Source organism: Oncorhynchus keta, chromosome 10 (assembly GCF_023373465.1).
Source record: "Oncorhynchus keta strain PuntledgeMale-10-30-2019 chromosome 10, Oket_V2, whole genome shotgun sequence".
Taxonomy (NCBI): Eukaryota; Metazoa; Chordata; class Actinopteri; order Salmoniformes; family Salmonidae; genus Oncorhynchus; species Oncorhynchus keta.
In genome coordinates this window covers 32,997,297-33,018,335 of record NC_068430.1, presented here as the reverse complement: position 1 = coordinate 33,018,335, position 21,039 = coordinate 32,997,297, and the positions used below count along the sequence as shown (strand labels likewise).

Genomic DNA, 21,039 nt, shown 5'->3' with positions numbered 1-21,039 from the left:
TCAAAACCAAAACGTCATGGCTATGGAGATGCAAATGAGAACAGCGAACAGCTGCAGGATTTCCAGGAAAACAGAGCTAAAGTGCTCTCAATGCTCACCAAAATAAACAAACTGTTACAATTTGTTGTTAAAAAAGTAGATTTGCTCAAAAGAAAAGTAGTCTATCGAGTCAGATATGTATATGTATATATATGGTGGGCTCATGGATGACCAAGACAACAAAATGGACCTTCTGGAAACAAAGGTGCAAACTTTAGAAGATGAACTGGATCAGCCAGAAATCAGATTGAGACTAAATAACATGAGAATATTGGGGATCTTTCCAGCTCCGTGATCAAGCTGATATCTGAGGATCTGGAGCGATGCCATTGGATCAGCGTGAAGCAGAAGAACGCTAAATACCCTTGCATGGTAATCTTTAATCTGTGGAACTATCAGACCAAATTCAACATTCTGAGGGCACAGGAGGGAACACAGATCAAGGTCTAGGGCCAGTCCATTTGATTTGTCCAGGACCTGTCTGCTAGACAGAGGGAAAAAAAACTCCAGCAATTCATTCTTATCATACAGGTACTGGAGGAAAAAGGAATCAAGTCTAAACTCAGATTCCCGGCAGTACTGTGGAAAGGGAACACAGAGATTAGATTTCACACTGCAGATGAAGCCCTGAACAGGATGCAGGAAACATTTCCAGTTGAAAAAGAGCCCAGTGCACTGAGGAGAGGCAGAAGCGTAAAAAACAGATAAACACACTACATACAGTGATGCCCAAGACCGGCTTATCGTAAATTGAGGCAATATTCCTTTCTGTCCCCCCAATATAATTTAGACTATTGTCCCCAAGTAACTGTACTTCTCTAGGAAGTAATAATAGAATTGGCCGATGCCAATGAGATACATGGACACTGAAAATACACTATTAAAGAGGAAATGTAGCATACAGTGCATTTGGAAAGTATTCAGTATTCCCCTTGAATTTTTCCATATTTTGTTACGTTACACCCTTATTCTAAAATGTATTAAATGGCTGTTTCTCAGTCTGCACACTATACCCCATAATGACAAAGCAAGAACAGATTTAGACATTTTTGCATTTTTTTTCAAATAAATAACTGAAATATTACATTTACATAAGTATTCAGACCCTATACTCAGTACTTTGTTGAAGCACCTTTGGCAGCGATTACAACCTCGAGTCTTCTTGGGTTTGACGCTACGAGCTCGGCACACCTGTATTTGGGGAGTTTCTCCCATTCTTCTCTGCAGATACTCTCATCCTCTGTCAGGTTGGATGGGGAGCGTTGCTGCACAACTATTTTCAGGTCTCTCCAGAGCTGTTCGATTGGGTTCAAGTCTGGGCCCTGGCTGGGCCACTCAAGGACAGTCAGAGAATTGTCCTGAAGCCACTCCTGCGTTGTCTTGGCTGTATTCTTAGGATCGTTGTCCTGTTGGAAGGTGAACCTTTGTCCCAGTCTGAGATCCTAAGATCTTTGGAGCAGATTTTTATTAAGGAATTCTCTGTATTATGCTCTGTTCACCTTTGCCTCGATCCTGACTAGTCTCCCAGTCCCTACCGCTGAAAAACATCCCCACAGCATGATGCTGCCAGCATCATGCTTCACGGTAGGGATGGTGCCAGGTTTCCTCCAGACGTGACGCTTGGCATTCAGGCCAAAGAGTTCAATCTTGGTTTCATCAGACCAGAGAATCTTGTCTTTGGGTGCCTTTTGGCAAACTCCAAGTGAGCTGTCATGTGCCTTTTACTGAGGGGCGGCTTCCGTGTGGCCACCCTACCATAAAGGCCTGATTGGTTGAGTGTTGCAGAGATGGTTGTCCTTCTGGAAGGTTCTCTCATCTTCACAGAGGAATTCTGGAGTTTGACTATCAAGTTCTTGGTCACCTCCCTGACCAAGGCCCTTCTCCCCCGATTGCTCAGTTTGGCCGGGCAGCCAAACTTCTTCCATTTAAGAATGATGGAGCCCACTGTGTTCTTGGGGACCTTAAATGCTGCAGAAATGTTTTGGTACCCTTCCCCAGATCTGTCTTGACACAATCCTGTCTCTGAGCTCTAAGGACAATTATTTCGACCTCATGGCTTGGTTTTTGCTCTGACATGCACTGTCAACTGTGGGACCTTACAGTGCCTTGCGAAAGTATTCGGCCCCCTTGAACTTTGCGACCTTTTGCCACATTTCAGGCTTCAAACATAAAGATATAAAACTGTATTTTTTGTGAAGAATCAACAACAAGTGGGACACAATCATGAAGTGGAACGACATTTATTGGATATTTCAAACTTTTTTAACAAATCAAAAACTGAAAAATTGGGCGTGCAAAATTATTCAGCCCCTTTACTTTCAGTGCAGCAAACTCTCTCCAGAAGTTCAGTGAGGATCTCTGAATGATCCAATGTTGACCTAAATGACTACTGATGATAAATACAATCCACCTGTGTGTAATCAAGTCTCCGTATAAATGCACCTGCACTGTGATAGTCTCAGAGGTCCGTGTATTCTGCTGTACTATTTTCGTCCCCGGTGTTTGGGGCATTTGGTTTTGAGCACCCAGTGTTGCGTGAGTGCATTAAAGAGCACAGTGTTGCACTCTCTGTTTCCTGCGTCTGACTCCACACCCACGACACCTGGAGCATTACATCTACTGTATTTGTTTGGTCTGTTATTGTTCATCCTGAAATCTGGATGAAAATAATGTTTCGAGAAAGAAATCAATTTTTGAATTTCTGTTTATAGTGTAAATATATGCTGAATATGCATACATACGGAATATATTTGTGCACATGTACGTGTGAGTGCTATGACAAACTGCCGTGAACTCCACTGAACATGGAAAAGACAAAAGATAGTAGTGTTTTACATTTGTCACTTCCATATGTAGTTGACGTGTATAAGAGCTTATCATTTCATGGTTTGTGTGTAGAGTTTTGATGCAAAAACACAATTTTGAGAAGAGTTAAAATAGTTTTGAATGAAGTCTTTGGTTTTGCAAGAGATGTGTAACGTTTTGCATGTTATGTGTGTGTTTTGGGGTTTTGTGTGTTGAGTCTGGAGAAAAGTAGTCATAGTTTCTGAAATCATGTGTATGCATTTGTCAAAAACTGTTATAACTAAAGCAAATTTAGGGAGACTCCAAAAAAGCAGAAAAATGAAATCTCTGCAATTAATTTACAGGACACCTGGAGATTACTATTCCCAACTACAAAATACCTTTTTTTTATTCAAAGTAAGAAAAGCTATTCAACTGGTCCTTCTGTAGCTCAGTTGGTAGAGCATGGCGCTTGTAACGCCAGGGTAGTGGGTTCGATTCCCGGGACCACCCATACGTAGAATGTATGCACACATGACTGTAAGTCGCTTTGGATAAAAGCGTCTGCTAAATGGCATATATTATTATTATATATTAAGAATTGACTAAATTTTTACTTCCAAAAATGCACTTAACAATTTACTGGATTCAAAATGAATTATATAGTGATATCGGATCATTCTCCGGTATAATGCTTAATTGCACCAATAGAAAATGCATTTAGCGACAGAATTGTATTAAATACGTATATGGAAAAATAAAACGTTTACCATTACAAATGTAGACATAGAGGACAGAGAAAAGCCGACCCCCGATATCATTTGGGATGCCTTTAAAATATACATTAGGGGAATGATATCATACTCTGCAAAAGTTTTATCTGATTTAGAAATTAACATTTCAAAAATCTTTACAGGGTGAAGAAGAAAATAAAATGTCTGAACATAAACAGGAATAGGATCATTTACTGCTGAAGAGAGCCAACAACTATAGGTTCAACTCAAATAAAGCATATTGGCAAAAAAAACTGCTAAATATCTTGCAGCTCTTACAGAATGAATACTAAACCAGTCATAATTGTAAAGATAAAGATATATTGTATAGATAAAGATACAACAGCGGTAATTACAAACAACAATGTGATTAATGACAATTTTTAAAGTTTTGATGAAAATGTATATAAATCTGAATGAAACAATAGTGGAACAGATCCTAGAGCCTTCTTAATCACTCAACAACTCTGAAGCAACTATCAGCAGACAAAAATTATAATTCAAAACAGAGATAACCCAGAAATAAAAATTAGATACTGTTAAAACATTTGCACGGAGAAAAGCACCAGAAATGGATGGCTTTCCCGTAGAATTCTACTCAACATTTTGGGACAAAGTAGCCCCCCTATTTTACAACAATTACAACACACGTGACTTAATTTAGTACTTCCTAGTTCCATGTATCAAACAGTTATTTCAGTTAAATTAAACACCAGGAGGATTTGAAGAATCCCCTGCTGATTATAGACCCATAAGTTTAAGAAAATGTGACAATAAATAATAGCAAAACTTATAAGCAATAGAGTGGCAAAGGTCTTACCAGACCTGATACATATCAATCAAATAGGGTTGATTAAAAATAGACACTTACAAACAAATACAAGAACATGTTTCAGTTTAATACAATACATCAAGAAAACATATATAGATTTATCAATAATAGTTGTTGAGGCGGAAAAGGCTTTCAATCATCTTGAATGGCCTTTTCTAGGTAAAATTTTGGAAGCTCTTCCACTTTCCAGCTAAAATTATAAATGAAATACAGATATTGTATAATGATCCTAAAACTAAAATATACACAAATAATACATTATCTGATTAAATTGCTTTAGAAAAGGGTACAAAACAAGGGTTCCCCCTCTCCCCCCTCCTGTTTGCACTGGCAATTGAACCGCTTGCAGAAATAATCAGGATTGGTAAACATGAATATAAACTAAACTTATTTGCAAAAAGCTCAGGTTATAAAATTAAGTGGGGAAAAAAATAAATAATGTCAATAATGAAAATTCTTAGTAATAACTCACGATTTACAGCAATCCTTCAAGTGGACCACAAAAACATATTAAATACTTAGGATGCTTAATAAGTGACAACAAATATATAAAGATAACTTTATTCCAGTACTCAACAATATGAAAGCAGATCTAATTCAATGGAAGAATCTTCCCATAAATCCTCTTTAGAATGGCATGGCTGCCAAAGTTTGGTATTTTTTTCGGTAATACCAATTACCCCACCAAAGACATTCCTTAAAAAAGTATACTCGGTCATAAGACTTTATATATATATATATTAAATGTAACCTTTATTTATCTAGACAAGTCAGTTGAGAACAAATTCTTACAATGACGGCCTAGGAACAGTGGATTAACTCCCTTTTTCAGGGGCAGAACAACAGATTTTTACCTTGTCAGCTCAGGGAGTTGATCTAGCAACTTTTCAGTTAACTGGCCCAATGCTCTAACCACTAGGATAGCGGAAGGTAGCCGCCTAGGGCAAATTAAACTCATAGAATAAAACGTCTGAGGGTGGTTTTCAAAGGATAAAGCTGAGAACATTAAAAACTTCATAGTTAAGAACACTATAACGATATGGAAAAAAATGAATTTTACAAGAACCAATATCCCTCCCTAGAAACACAACCTTAAGGAACAATCCTTGGATAGCTTTTAAGAATTAATCGACAAATTGGCCCACATGGAAAACTGAAGGCAAAGAAACCATAAATGACTTGGTAATAGGAAAGATATATACTTCCATGACAGCTTTATAGTTTTTCCCAATTGTTTACACACTAAAATTGGACCTTGAAACGCAATCACCGAAACCTGAAACTCTAAATCCCTACACCAAGTCTGCAAAATTGCAAGCACAATTCCTGCTTTACACTCAGTTTTCAATTCTATACCACACTTTTTGCAAAACACTACACACAGTTCTCTACATTAGGCACAACATTCAAAATGAAAATATCTTTAGTCCCTTTGGAAAGCAACGCCAATCACAATTCCAAGCTCTATACACCAATTGGCAACACCCACTCCTCACAGGTGTAAACACTAGTTGCTGAATTGTTCACTTAGAAATCAAAGCTTTAGCTCTATAAAAGGCCACAGATGAGCTCTCCTGTTTTGGAGGAAAATGGAAGTCAATGGTGAAGCAAGAGCTAGAGGTGAAGGGGTGAGAGTAAGAGGAGGAAGAGGAGGACGAGGACGAGGAAGGCCAGTTGTTTCAAATGAGATCAGTGCCACATTGGTTGACCGTGTGCCCAACCATGGATTGAGTATGAGGGAGGCTGGGCAGAGAGTTCAGGCCAACCTGAGCCGCTACAAGGTTTCATCTATCATCCGTACATTCAGAAATGACAACCAGTAAATGACCTACCATCTACAATATGCTCTTTATGTACAGTATGTATACTGTAGTATACTGCAGTCCGGCATATCAGTAGGCATATGTTACTCAATGATTGTTGGCCAATGTTACAGTAATGTAATTTCATAATGAAAGAAAATAGATTATTTTAACTCACTGTAACCAATCATATCATATTTGTGAATCTTCTTCAGAACTGAGAGATGTGATGTAGATGAGGTGCTGTGGCCAGGGAGAACATCACTTGTGATGTAGATGAGGTGCTGTGGCCAGGGACAACATCACTTGTTATGTAGATGAGGTGCTGTGGCCAGGGAGACCATCACTTGTGATGTAGATGAGGTGCTGTGGCCAGGGAGAACATCACTTGTGATGTAGATGAGGTGCTGTGGCCAGGGAGAACATCACTTGTGATGTAGATGAGGTGCTGTGGCCAGGGAGAACATCACTTGTGATGCAGATGAGGTGCTGTGGCCAGGGAGAACATCACTTGTGATGTAGATGAGGTGCTGTGGCCAGGGAGAACATCACTTGTGATGTAGATGAGGTGCTGTGGCCAGGGAGAACATCACTTGTGATGTAGATGAGGTGCTGTGGCCAGGGAGAACATCACTTGTGATGTAGATGAGGTGCTGTGGCCAGGGATAACATCACTTGTGATGTAGATGAGGTGCTGTGGCCAGGGAGAACATCACTTGTGATGTAGATGAGGTGCTGTGGCCAGACCAAAATGAGAGGCAGGATGCAGCCTTTTGTCTTTTTTTCTCATAGTAGTGCTTTGTGTTGAGCACATCAGTGTGTTGTTGATCGTTAGACAGATCTATTCATATGACACGTGTATGTAATTTTGATGCAAAAAAAAAACATTTGGTAAAGAGAACAGTTTTGAATGCAGTGTTTGCTTTTGCTAGAGTTTTGCAGTTTGTGTTTTGTGTTTAGAGTTTGGGAAATACATGTGTAAACAATTGTGGAAAACTGTAAAAAGCTATTTTGGGTTGACTAATGTAGATATTTTCAAATACATCCAACTTAAAAGTTTAATTTAATTTTGGAGTCTTTCGGACATCAGAGCAATCTTGAGGGAATCCTATTCGAGTAAGAAAATTATATTCACATGATAGGTAAGCTATACAAAAGCTTGCAGAGAGCCTTTCCAACTGACAATCTCTTAAATCTCTTAAATATAAACTATTGGAACCAATATTTTAAAAGAACAAGATGGAGGAAATGTCAGAATATCACTAATGAGATTACAGTTAACAAAAATGTACACTTAATCCAGTGTAAATGAATGTACAGAATGTATTATAGAAGAGAAGTTCTACAGCACAGGGGCAGAGTCATGTCTGAAGTGTAAAACTACTAATTACTCAATATGCCTTCTGGGAATGTTACAAAATTCAAAGGTTTTGGGTGGAGGTGGAGAGATGGATGTCAGAGGTATTGCAATGTAAATGTACTTTTATTTTGTCTGTCTGTATATTCAAGACATGACATGTGAGGGTGCACAATTATCTTTAAAAAACGTAGACTCAAACTGAAAATGAGCCAATCCTCTGTCGTTCATGCAATGGAAAGGTCAACTGCTTTATCTAAAAATGTAAAGTGCGTGGGCGACAGAGAGAAACAAAATCGTGCAGCTTGTGGCCATGTGGAGGAAAGTGATAAGGGCGCTGGACATAGGGGTGGAGGCTAGTGGGTCTGGGCAGGTATGTTTTGTTTAAAATAATATGCTAATTCAATATTGCATGACTGTGTAGAGTCCTGTGAGTGTGCATAGAGTCAGTGCAACAATCAAAATAAAAGGCTCTTAGGTGTTTATTGCAATGAATAGTTTGCTGCCACTCCACCCTGTTAGCCTGCATTGTCTCAGGACATGCCCGAACACTGCTCCTCCCATCCCTGAGTAGAGCACAAACCTTTTCGCTGAAGGGGGTTCAGGTATTACTATATATACAAAAGTATTTGAGGACCCCTTCAAATTAGTGGATTCTGCTATTACAGCCACATCCGTTGCTGACAGGTGTATAAAATCGAGCACACAGCCATGCAATCTCCATAGACAAACATTGGCAGTAGAATGACCTTACTGAAGCGCTCAGTGAGTTTCAGTGTGGCACTGTCATAGGATGCCACCTTTCCAACCAGTCAGTCAGTTCATCAAATTTCTGCCATGCTAGAGCTGCCCCGGTCAACTGTAAGTGCTGTTATTGTGAAGTGGAAATATCTAGTAGCAACAATGGCTCAGCCGCGAAGTGGTAGGCCACACAAGCTCACAGAATGGGGCCGCCAAGCGCTGAAATGCATAGCGCATAAAGATCAACACTCACTACTGAGTTCCAAACTGCCTCGTCAGCACAAGAACTGTTAGCTTCATGAAATGGGTTTCATGGAGTGGCGTAAAGCTCGCCACCATTGGACTCTGGAGCAGTGGAAACACGTACTCTGGAGATTTTTTTAATGTATTTTTAATTTTACCTTTATTTAACTAGGCAAGTCAGTTAAGAACAAATTCTTATTTTCAATGACGGCCTAGGAACAGTGGGTTAACTGTCTGTTCAGGGGCAGAATGACAGATTTGTACCTTGTCAGCTCGGGGATTTGAACTTGCAACCTTCCGGTTACAAGTCCAACGCTCTAACCACTAGGCTACCCTGCCGAATCACACGTCACCATCTGGCAGTCTGATGGACGAATCTGGGTTTGGCGGATGCCAGGAGAACGCTACCTGCACCAATGCATAGTGACAACTGTACATTTTGGTGGAAGAGTAATAATGGTCTGGGGCTGTTTTTCATGCTTTGGGCTAGGCCCCTTAGTTCCAGTGAAGGGAAATCTTAACAGTACAGCATACAATTACATTCTAGATGCTTCTGTGCTTCCAACTTTGTGGCAACAGTTTGGGGAAGGCCCTTTCCTTCTTCAGCATGACAATGCCCCACTGCACAAAGCGCGGTCCATACAGAAATGGTTTGTTGAGTTCGCTGTGGAAGAACTTGACTGGCCTGCACAGAGCCCTGACCTCAACCCCATCGAACACCTTTGGGATGAATTGGAAACACCGACCATGAGCCAGGCGTAATCGCCCAACATCAGCTCCCGACCTCACTAATGCTCTTGTACCTGAATGGAAGCAAGTCCCCACAGCAATGATCCAACATCTAGTGGAAAGCCTTCCCAGACGAGTGGGGGCTGTTTTAAGGGGGACCAACTCCATATTTTTATTTAACTAGGCAAGTCAGTTAAGAACAAATTCTTATTTACAATGATGGCCTACCAGAAGGCAAAAGGCATCCTGCAGGGACAGGGGCTGGGATTCAAAATAAATAAATATCCCTGCAGGATGCCTTTTGCCTTCTGGTAGGCAGGCCATCATTGTAAATAAGAATTTGTTCTTAACTGACTTCCCTAGTTAAATACAAAAAAAAATATGGAAGCACAAAGGGCAAGAAGGTAGAGACAACAATACATCACAAGAAGCAGCCATATCAGTCAGTGTCCATGATTGAGTCTTTGAATGAAGACATGGAGATAAAACGGCCCAGTTTGAGTGTTTGCTGAAGCTCGTTCCAGTTGCTAGCTGCAGCGAATTGAAAAGAGGCGCGACCCAACGATGTGTGTGCTTTGGGGACCTTTAACAGAATGTGACTGGCAGAACGGGTGTGTATGTGAAGGGCTGCATTAGGTATCTCAGATAGGGGGGAGTGAGGCCTAAGATTAATGCCCATGATTTTGGAATGATATGTTCGATGAGGATACTTTTGGTCATGTAGTGTATGAGTGTAGAGCGACCATAAAAGCCTACTAATGGAGTCAATAAAGTTTTAATCAAGTGTGCTATTTAATGTGAAGTATCCTGGATAATGTCCGAAACAGGGACGAAGTCCAACAAAAGTGACGCCGAAAAACTATTGACTGTTGAGGGGAGGACGCTTGAGAAAGGGAAAGAGAAGGGGCAGTAGAGGACCAACATATATTGGAGGGTGAAACAGTAGCAGAGCCGAGGAGGACATGAAATCGAAGAAGCACTTCCTTATCAGTTGATCTTGTGGAAAGGGGGGTAAATTCGTGCTGTTGTAGTGGGAGTGTCGCGCCTTCTAATACGTTTTAAATGAGGTAGTGTGGATAACGCGGACTCCGCTGTCTGTGTGTGCGCACGCGAGTGCCCTTGTGTGTGTGTGTGTGTGTGTGGGGGGGGGTAGTTGTAGTTCGTAATGACTTTTCAGCCTTGATACAATTAGGCTGTACAACTATAAACGGACTGATCCATTGGCGCATGAGAAGCTCGAGGGAATGTGAAAGGGAAGGACAACAATGACATGGACAGTGACATGGGAAGTCACAAGGTGCTCTTGTTTGGTCAATTTCATCATAACGTATTGATCCAATTTATGATGGGGTGGTTTGGATTTTCCTGTTTGCTGTTCGGTGTGTTACTCCGGCCAAGCAACACACAAAACGTTGTGCCTGACGCAGGTGAGTTTAGCCTACCTTACACAGGTGTGTCACGGTTAGAGAGTTGGCTTTTGCATATTTCCTGTACTCTCAGCAATGTTCCATTCTGCAGTTGGCGCTGATTAAAATCGGGATACTTAGTCACATCATTAGATAATCATTACTTTTCTAACAATGACCTTAGGATGCGTCGTAATATTTATCTGATCACATGGCCTATTAGTGTGGTATAGCCTAAATCCGCAAAATTGTAACTTATTTACAGGGTCAAGTATACGTGTATTGTATTATTGACATAGTTAATATTTTTCATGTAAAGTGTTTGTGTGTGTGTGAGAGAGAGAGAGAGAGAGAGAGAGAGAGAGAGAGAGAGAGAGAGAGAGAGAGAGAGAGAGAGAGAGAGAGAGAGAGAGAGAGAGAGGGACCCTTCCAGATCTTGGCATTACAGTTGAAAGGGAGACAATGGAAGCTCTGTCTTTCATTGATATTGCTGTCTTCAAGAAAAACATTTGTCCTGCTGACTTCGGCCAGAATTGTTCTGGAAACAGGTAACATTCTGTTTGCCAAATTACAGTAACAAAGCTGTAATAATATATCCACGCTTATGGTAGTCCCCAACTAATTAAAAGTAAACATTTGGATCTATGACTCAGGTTTATTTGAAAAATATTAAGCAAAGCCTTTGGATACATTTTTCTGCAGGTCATAAAGGTGGGAACAAAGCTTAATGGATTTTTTAGCTACTTTTTAATTACATAAACAGAGACTTCGGGTTTGAAGGAAAAGCCATACTTCTTCTCTATTACAGCCCTCACACGCAGTCTCTCTTGCTTACAAACAGCTCACTGTGGAATGCAGAGGGAAGAGAGCTGTAAATCCCTTTGATCTCTTCTCTCTCATGATGCTTCTCTTTTTCTCCCAGTACTTTCTCCCAATATTTCACTAAGCTTCTATCTATTTTATAAGGGGTTAATAGGAGATACCGCCTCTGCCTCCATTCCCATCCCTCCCTCCCTCGCTCTCTTCTCCTCTCTCCTCTCCATCTGTGTTAGTTACTATTGTATGGTTGTTTTCAGACATTGGCTGATACCTTTCTCCTGATTGCTCTGCTCTCCCTCATCTCTGTTCTCCTTCATTTCCTCTCATCCCTCCCTCTCTCTCCCTACCACCACCATCATTTTCTAGCGCTCTATAAAAGTTGAATGATTGTGGAATGTTGTTCCAAGAGGGCTCTCTGAAAGGAACAGAGACACGGAGAGAGAGAGAGAGAGAGAGAGAGAGAGAGAGAGAGAGAGAGAGAGAGAGAGAGAGAGAGAGAGAGAGAGAGAGAGAGAGAGAGAGAGAGAGAGAGAGAGAGAGAGAGAGAGAGGGGGGGAGAAAGGGATAAAGGGAGATTAAAATAACAAAGGCTCTGCAGGAAGTGGAATAAAATGTGTGGAAGAAGTGATGCAATACGCATAATATGTATATGTGCCTTTGGATGATGGCGGTCATCTGTGTATGCGGTCATCTTTGTCTGTGCGTCTGCGTCTGTACCTCCATCAGGCGTCAGCTTGTGATTGAATGATACCTGTATTGTTCTTACTAGACCAGAGCATGTCAGTGCATCACCCCAATAGCATGTTAGAACAGCAAAATCATTGGGTTGCTCCTGAATTCCTGCAGGGTTATACACCTGTTACAACAGGTCATGACAGCTGATGGAAAAATAGATGGGTTTCATCTGACATGCCCTTGTCTCTGAGGTGACAGAGGTATGTCTACTGTTATACCAACCATATACTGTATAGCTGTTGCCAACCTGCTTTGGCAGTCAGCCTCTTGGGCGTTCTATCACACCAGTAACACACAGCAGAGAGCAGAGTCAGACACAGGACAAATGAAAATGTATGAGCTACTATATTTGAATTTACTGCAAGTGTGTTTTTGTTTTGTTAGTAGAAGCTGGGGTGTAGAAACTGGAGTGTTAGGAGAAGCGATTTAGATTTGACTGGAAATGATTATTGTATGTAGACGGTTGAGAGAGCAACTGGGGCTAAACTTGTTTCTGAGAATAAAGATCCAGTGACCATTATAATGTGCTCATCAGAGTGCGTCTGGCCAGACTGTGGCTATTCTCTGCACATAATGTTCTCTGTCTCTCTTTTTATATTTATCTCGCTCTCTCTCTCTGTTTTTTTCTCTTTCTCTAGTTTGTGTCCGTTTTCTTCCAACTATCCTTAGTTTTTAATCTGTTTAATTTCTCTCACTCCCCTTGACAGTCATCTCTCAACCCCATACCTTTATCCATATTTTAGCACTCGTCTCTTCATCCCTCTTTCCTTTCCTCTCTCTTGTCCTGTGTTGTCCTGTGTTCTATGGCTTGGATCCCAGTCTGTGTTTGAATAAAATGGCTTAAACCAATAAAGTTTATTTTGACTGATCACGCAAAGAAGAGCTAATATTTAGATTTGGACATAGGAAGATTAGCAAGTAAAGAACTACCACGACAGGTAATAACATTGGCAAACAATGTGTTTTTTTGTTGCCTTGTGGAATCTGTTCCTGGGCTTGCAGCCACATGCCTGCTCACAATTCTCTCTGTAGATATACAGTATCAGGGATAAATAGCTTTAGTGTGATCTCTCTCTCTCTCTCTCTCTCTCTCTCTCTCTCTCTCTCTCTCTCTCTCTCTCTCTCTCTCTCTCTCTCTCTCTCTCTCTCCCTCTCTCTCTCTCTCTCTCTCTCTCTCTCTCTCTCTCTCTCTCTCTCTCTCTCTCTCTCTCTCTCTCTCTCTCTCTCTCTCACTCTCTCTCTCTCTCTCTCTCTCTCTCTCTCTCTCTCTCTCTCTCTCTCACTCTCTCTCTCTCTCTCTCTCTCTCTCACACTCTCTCTCTCTCTCTCTCTCTCTCTCTCTCTCTCTCTCTCTCTCTCTCTCTCTCTCTCTCTCTCTCTCTCTCTCTCTCTCTCTCTCTCTCTCTCTCTCTCTCTCTCTCTCTCTCTCTCTCTCTCTCTCTCTCTCTCTCTCTCTCTCTCTCTCTCTCTCTCTCTCTCTCTCTCTCTCTCTCTCTCTCAGCTCTGAACTGTTGTGAAGGGGACATCCTGCTCCTGTTGGATTCTTCAGGAAGTGTGTCATCCTATGAGTTCTCTCGCCTGCTGCGCTTCCTGTCTGAGCTTCTCCTCCCCTTCTCACTTGGGCAGGGCCAGGTAAGGGTGGGGTTGCTGCAGGTGAGCACTGAGCCACACCTGGAGTTTGGTCTGGACGCCCACAGCACCCAGCCTGGCCTACAGGGGGCACTGCAGATGACCAGGCAGCTCCAGGGGGACACCAACACTGAGGCTGCCCTCATACTGGCGCAGGGGCTGCTAGCCAGGACTGGAGCTGGGGATGAAACAAAGCTCCCTAAAGTGCTGGTGTGGCTAACGGATGGGGTAGAGCCGGGCGTGGTGGATGTACCAATGGCAGAGTTGAGAACGGCGGGCGTGTCCGTGCTGGCTGTCTCTACAGGACACGGGAACTACCAGGTGCTGCGGAGGGTGGTGACCGCACCCATCGAGTCTCACCTGTACTTTGTGGACATCGATGACATCAGCATCATCACAGAGGACCTGAGGGAGGCCATCATTGGTGTGTGGGGCGGGGGGGAGGGAGGGGGTAGTGACTCACAAAGGGTGGATGCCGACAGAGGAAATAGATGACAATATATGAAATAAAACAATTTGCCCTTCAAACAGCACAGCATTGTATAAAACCATTCTGCACAAATACCGTTTTCACTTCTAAAACTACAGAGGTGGGACTATACTACTTGACTAGAACTGAGTTTCCAGACTCAAGTATTTATAGACAGTCCTGAGATTGCAGCCTCTGTAGTATCCATGCAAACTCCCCACCTGAGGTGTATATCTCCCCGCACCCCCCCACCCCCCTCTCTTTCTCTCTCTTAGAGCTGATCCGTGCTGAGGGCCTGCGGGTGGTAGAGGTGTCCTCCCACAGTGCCGTGCTGCAGTGGCGTCCTGTCCTCAGCGCCAACACAGGCTTCTATGAGGTCCACTATAATTCTATGCTGCCAGGTGGCGGGAAGGGTCAGCCTAGTGGCGGGGCCAGCAGCGGGGTGCAGTACCACAGACGAACCCTCCCTGGGGATGCCAGCTGGATAAAGCTGAGTGGTCTGCAACCAGACACCAGCTACACTGCCTCCCTCACCCCAAAGTCCAACCAGGACTACCTCAACACCCTCAGTGCCAACTTCACCACACTGCCCGGTGAGAGGGCAGGAGGAAGAGAGACTGGGAGAGGAGGAAGAGGGGATGGAAAGAAAGATTGGAATAGATGTTTTTACATTATTGAACAATTTGTTGTGCAAAATAATAATCTATTTTATTTTTCTGTCATCCCCCTCCCCTCTCCTCCCTGTCCTCTCCTCTCACACACCCTAGAGGTGTTGAGCCCAGCAGTGGTCACGGTGTCAGACTCAGGTCCTGACAGGGTGCGAGTGAGCTGGGGTCCTCTGCAGCCTGAGCAGGTCCAGAGGTACCAGATAGAGTATGGCGCTCTGCCCAGTGGACAGGTCCACATGGTTATGTTACACGGACATCAGAATACCACTCTGCTCACTGGTCTAGAGCAAGAGACACAATACCTGGTCACCATCAGCGCCCTGTACTCCACTGGCAAAGAGAAGGCTTTGTCTGTCAAGGCCTGCACTCAGGAGGGTAAGATGTGTGTGTTTTTGTTCACCCTCTGAATGGCAGACATACACAATCCATGTTTCAGTTGTCTCAAGGCTTAAAAATCATTCTTTAAACTGTCTCCTCCTCTTCATCTACATTGATTGAAGTGGATTTAACATGTGGCATCAATAAGGGATCATAGCTTTCACGTGGATTCACCTCGTCAGTCTATGTCATGGAAAGAGCAGGTGTTCTTAAGGTTTTGTATACTCTGTGTATTTATCGTAGTCATTTATAAGGAGTCCATCCCTCCCACTTTTACCTTTGGGCCTGGCCCCTCTCTTTTTTCGTTCTGTGATTTATGGCTTTTATAACAAATCACAGACACTAACTTGTCCTCTATCTTTGTGTGTATCAGTGCTGCCTGCCCTGGCTGACCTCCAGCTGACCCCAGTGGGGCGAGATGAGGTGCAGGTCCGGTGGCGAGGCCACGAAGAGGGTCTGAGGGGGTACTGGCTCAGCTGGGAGATGGGTGAGACAGAGATCCCCTCCCGCCCTGCGTCCTCTTCCCTATACCTGCTCCCTGGCTCCTTGTCCACGCTGCTCACACACCTGGCCCCCAGCAGCCGAGTGTGTGTGTCACCTGTCTACCGCACGGCCCTGGGAGAGGGGCTCTGCTGCACCACACACACACAAACTGGTCTGACACTACGCACACAGACACACACACACACAGGTCTCCCAGCCTTATATTGGACTTGAACTATTTATTGAATCGCCACATTAATAGTCATTGTAATTTTAAGGAAGTAGTCATCTTCATATGTCTAACTGCACTCTTGTGCAACAGGAAAGTAATAACCCCTTTTTCTCTCTCTCCCTCTCTCTCTCACTTCGATAGAGCAGTATTTTGCGGTTATCAATGAGATTTGCCTGCAGTCAGAGAGCTGAAGTGGAGGAAATGTTTGAAATTTGATGTGCTTTATTGCCACATCAATGCTGTGGTACAATGGAGTCACATCTCTATGTCGCTTCAAACCACTTGATTATCCAGTATTCACACCCCTTGACTTTTTCCACATTTTGTTGTGTTACAGCCCAACATTAAATTGATTAAATTGAGATTTTTTTGTCACTGGCCTACACACAATACCACATAATGTTTTTCAACATTTTTACAAATTATTTAAAATGAAAAGCTGAAATGTCTTGAGTCAATAAGTACTACAAAGATACAGACGTCCTTCCTAACCATTTGCCTGAGAGGAAGGAAACCGCTCAGGGATTTCACCATTAGGCCAATGGTAACTTTAAAACAGTTACAGAGTTTAAGGACTGTTAGGAGACAACTGAGGATGACTCAACAACATTGTAGTTACTCCACAATACTAACCTAATTGACAGAGTGAAAAGAAGGAAGCCTGTACAGAATAAAACATTTTCCAAAACATGCATCCTTTTTGCAACAAGGCATTAAAGTAATACTGCAAGCAATTACATTTTTGTCTGAAGACAAAGTGTTATGTTTGCGGCAAATCTAATACAACACACTACTGACTACCACGCTCCATATTTTCAAGCATAATTGTGGTGGCTGCATCATGTTAGGGGTATGCTTGTAATCGTTAAGGACTGGGGGATTTTTCAGGATAAAAAAATTAATGTAATGGAGCTAAGCACAGGCAAAATCCTTTGTCAGTCTGCTTTCCACTGGACACTGTGAGAGGAATTCACCTTTCAGCAGGACAATAACCTAAAACACAAATCCAAATCTACACTGGAGTTGCTTACCAAGAAGACAGTGAATGTTCCTGAGTGGCTGAGTTACAGTGTTGACTTAAATCTATTTGGAAAAAAAAGACCTGAAAATGGTTGCCAAGCAATGCTTAAGAACCAATTTGACAAATCATGAAAACATACGTAGAATGTATGCACACATGACTGTAAGTCGCTTTGGATAAAAGCGTCTGCTAAATGGCATATATTATATTATTATATTTGAAAATAATATTTTTGTATTTCATTTTCGAAAATGTCTAAAAATATGTTTTCACTTTGTTATTATGGGGCATTGCATGTACACAATACATTTAAGCCATTTAGAATTCAAGCTGTAACACAACAAAATGTGTAATAAGTAGAGGTATGACTACTTTCTGAAGGCCATGTAAGTGGATTATGTTGTCATTTCATAAGGAAGAGAGGTCCTGGGTCATCTGGGTCATCTGGGTCAAGATAAAGAAGTGCAGCTTCAGCATAGAGCTGTTGTGATCCAAATGGATGGATTCCATTTCTCTGACTCCAATGAGAAGGATTGCCACTGATGGGGGATAGGTGGATGAGGATGAAGAGAAAGAAGGGTGGATAGAGGGGAACAAAGAAGGGTGGATAGAGGGGAACAAAGAAGGGTGGATAGAGGGGAACAAAGAAGACATAGAACATCCTAACTTCTCTCCCATCATCCATCTGGTCATAGTGTGGGCATGCTGTTACACATAGGCATTTGAACTATTTCTGATAAAAAATATATAACTATATTTACTTCATAAACAAGATGTAAAATCAAAATGTACTTGTATGCTTTCTCACGTATTTTTTATCTTAAGTTTTCAGTTTAGCTTCCACATAATAGGCTGCAGTCCACATATGAACCCATCAGCCTGGCTCTTGTGAACTTGCTTGTGAAGATCGCCATCTAGTGGGACACATATTTTACCACAGACTGTGACAATCAGGCCAATGTTCAACTTTTTCAACTCTTTCTCTGCTGCACAGTACACCCCTAAGTGTGAATATAATGCAAAAAAAACTAAGTCCATTTTCCAATTGAACAGCAATGCATTGGTCTCATATAGAGGGTAGATAAATTGCAATATCTGAAAACAGGAAAACATTTCCTCTCACATGTCATTTTCTGGGTTGTTCCATGTCATTTCAGCAATCTCAGATTGTTCCGAAATAGTTTCTGTAGTAAAAAAAACAGATTAGATAAGCATTCCAGCAACAATATTTTGTTGAAATATAATTTGATCTCTGAGAAAATAAACTAATTGATTCCATCCAAATTGGCCATTTAAATGAATAGGATTCATATAATATTTCATAAATATAGTACCTAACATCCAAAACTTTTTTCTAACAATGAGTAAAACACGAGGAATCCAAAGAAATTGTCGAAAGTCACCCACAGACTCCCCACACCCCACGACAATCCAGAGAAGGCTGGTGGAAGGAACCATAGGAGGACGGACACATTGTAATGGCCGGGATGGAATCAATGTAACGGAGTCCAACCGGTTGTTTCCATGTGTTTGGTACCATTTCATTCATTCCATTCCAGCCAGTATAATGAGCCCTACCTTCTATATCTCCTCCCACCAGCCTCCTCTGCGCCAATCTCACCTCCAACAACTATATGCAGCCTCAATGTTAATAAAGGGATAGTTCACCCAAATCTCAAACTGACGTACTGACGTATTGGTTTCCTTACCCTGTAAGCAGTTTATGGACAATGTATGACAGCAACCGATGCTTTGGTTTTGTTTACCGAGCCACTGTTTATTTTTAGCATTTGTGGCACATATCCAATGCAAGTCAACGGTACCTATATTAGCATTTTTACACTTCATATCCAAATCATCTGTAACTAATAACAGGAACCACATTTCCATCCACAATTTTTAGGCCAGTAAAGTACTAAATATTAAAATAAAAAAAACATGACAGCTGTGATGGAAACAGGAAGTTTCGTTACAATTGTATAAATGCAGACAGATCATTAATTCGTTCGACATGGTGGGATCTTTTTGTGTATGAAAAATTAATTATGCAAGTAAAGGTGGTGCAAATTACAAATATCCATCATATCGAAGTAAACTTAGTCACAAAGTGATATGGTGTGTGGTCCTCCCTAGGGTTGTGGTGGTCATGACATTTTGTCAGCTGTGATTGTCAAGCGAATAACTGCCGGTCTCACAGTAATTGACCATTAATTAACATAAACACATTTAAATCTCCTGGCTTCCACACACAGCCTACAAGCCACTGATGCAGACCTTTGTAACATCTACATTTTAAAAAGTCTAATAAATCCATGTAATACAGCTACACCATCACAATAAATCCATTATTTATTTTAGACAGATTTCAAAATAACAGAATAGCATACTCTTGAGTTGTCCTTGTGTTAGGCCCTGATATGGCTATGCCATATGGCTAGTTAATTTAGCAGACACGATTTTCTTAGAATTCCATTACATTATTTTAATAGTATGAAGAAAACAATTGAATAAAATAGAAAATATATTTTCTCCAAAGATTTAAGGGAGTGCGTGTGGCTATTGTGTGGCTATTCTGTGTTGAACAGTTAACAAAGCGGTATTATGGTCACCATAACAGCCCTAGGACTCTTCCCACTATGACTCTGGAAAGCATGCAGTTTATTAGGCTACAGATTAAATAAATTATCATGAACTTCACAGGGTGGTGAAAGTGCACAGTAGAGTGATGACTTTGATGCTCTTTTCCAATAAATATTGAAGGTCTTATTCTGGTGACATGATGATCGATGCTTGACTGCCATTTGACAAATAAAAATATTCTGTCTCTTATCCATAATAATCTCATCATGTAGACTATCTCCACAGCCTACCCGCACTGAAAGTTGTTGGCTAAAGAGTGCATGTTTTGTTGACAAAACTATTGATGGAAAATGCCATGGAAACACATTGAAAACATTTATTCCGTATATGAAAACTTGAGTGAAAAACTACATTTTGTGTGCACTAAGTCATCACCTACTAATTGTTTTTTTGGAAACAAGTCAGTTTGGTGGAAATACACCACAGGTGGGAAAATGTGCATATTTTCTTTATGTGTATTTTAGAATATTCACATGAAAATCTGTTGCCAATTGGATGGAAACCTAGCTATTGAGTTACACAATACATGTTTTGGTACATTAGGATGATTTGGACATGAAGTGTGAAAATGCTAATATGGGTACCATTGACTTGCATTGGATTTGTGCCACAAATGCTAGAAATTTTAGTGTTTACCTGGTAAGGAAACCAACGTTGAGGGGATTTTTAAAAAATAACCTAATAGCAGGAACAGCACCATCTAGTGGTCCGAACCTGGTAGTATCAGGATGTATAATTGCACATAAACCTAACGACTTCAGTTATTGATTTTTATAAACGGGGACATCACCAAATTCACTGAGAATTCATTACATAGGATAAAGAAACAATACTCCGAGCCGCAGCTCCATACTACTTTTCAGACATAGAGAACTGATAATATATACTCGTTGTTGGGTGGTTTTGGTGTGGGGTGTCCGTGGGTGGCTTTTGAGATTCGTCATGTGTATTTCATTGATAGTAAAATATTTGGTGGAAATCGGATTTGAAGTACTATATTTATTGAATATTATTCGAATCTTATACATTTAAATGGACAATTTGTGTGCAATCAATTAGATTAATTTCTCAGAGATCAACTAAATAATTTTGCAGGATTGCTAATCTATTTTTTTTCTATCTACAGAAATTATTTAAATACAATCTGAGATGGTGGGTGTCGAAATACTTTCTTGTACTTTTTCAAGTGGAACGACCTTTGTATTCTATGTACTCAATGTTAATATCATATGAGGTAATAAAACGAGTATGAATTGCTT

At 41.3% G+C, this 21,039-nt stretch overlaps 1 protein-coding gene across 1 annotated transcript; it reads left to right on the top strand.

Moving 5' to 3' along the window:
• Positions 1–10,441: 10,441 nt before the first annotated feature.
• On the top strand, positions 10,442–21,038 carry LOC118388168 (von Willebrand factor A domain-containing protein 1-like). Its single transcript, XM_035776990.2, has 5 exons — positions 10,442–10,727; positions 13,762–14,313; positions 14,634–14,951; positions 15,126–15,401; positions 15,778–21,038. The coding sequence occupies exons 1-5, from the start codon at positions 10,571–10,573 to the stop codon at positions 16,119–16,121; spliced, it is 1,647 nt and encodes a 548-aa protein (XP_035632883.2). The 5' UTR covers positions 10,442–10,570; the 3' UTR covers positions 16,122–21,038.
• Position 21,039: the final 1 nt, after the last annotated feature.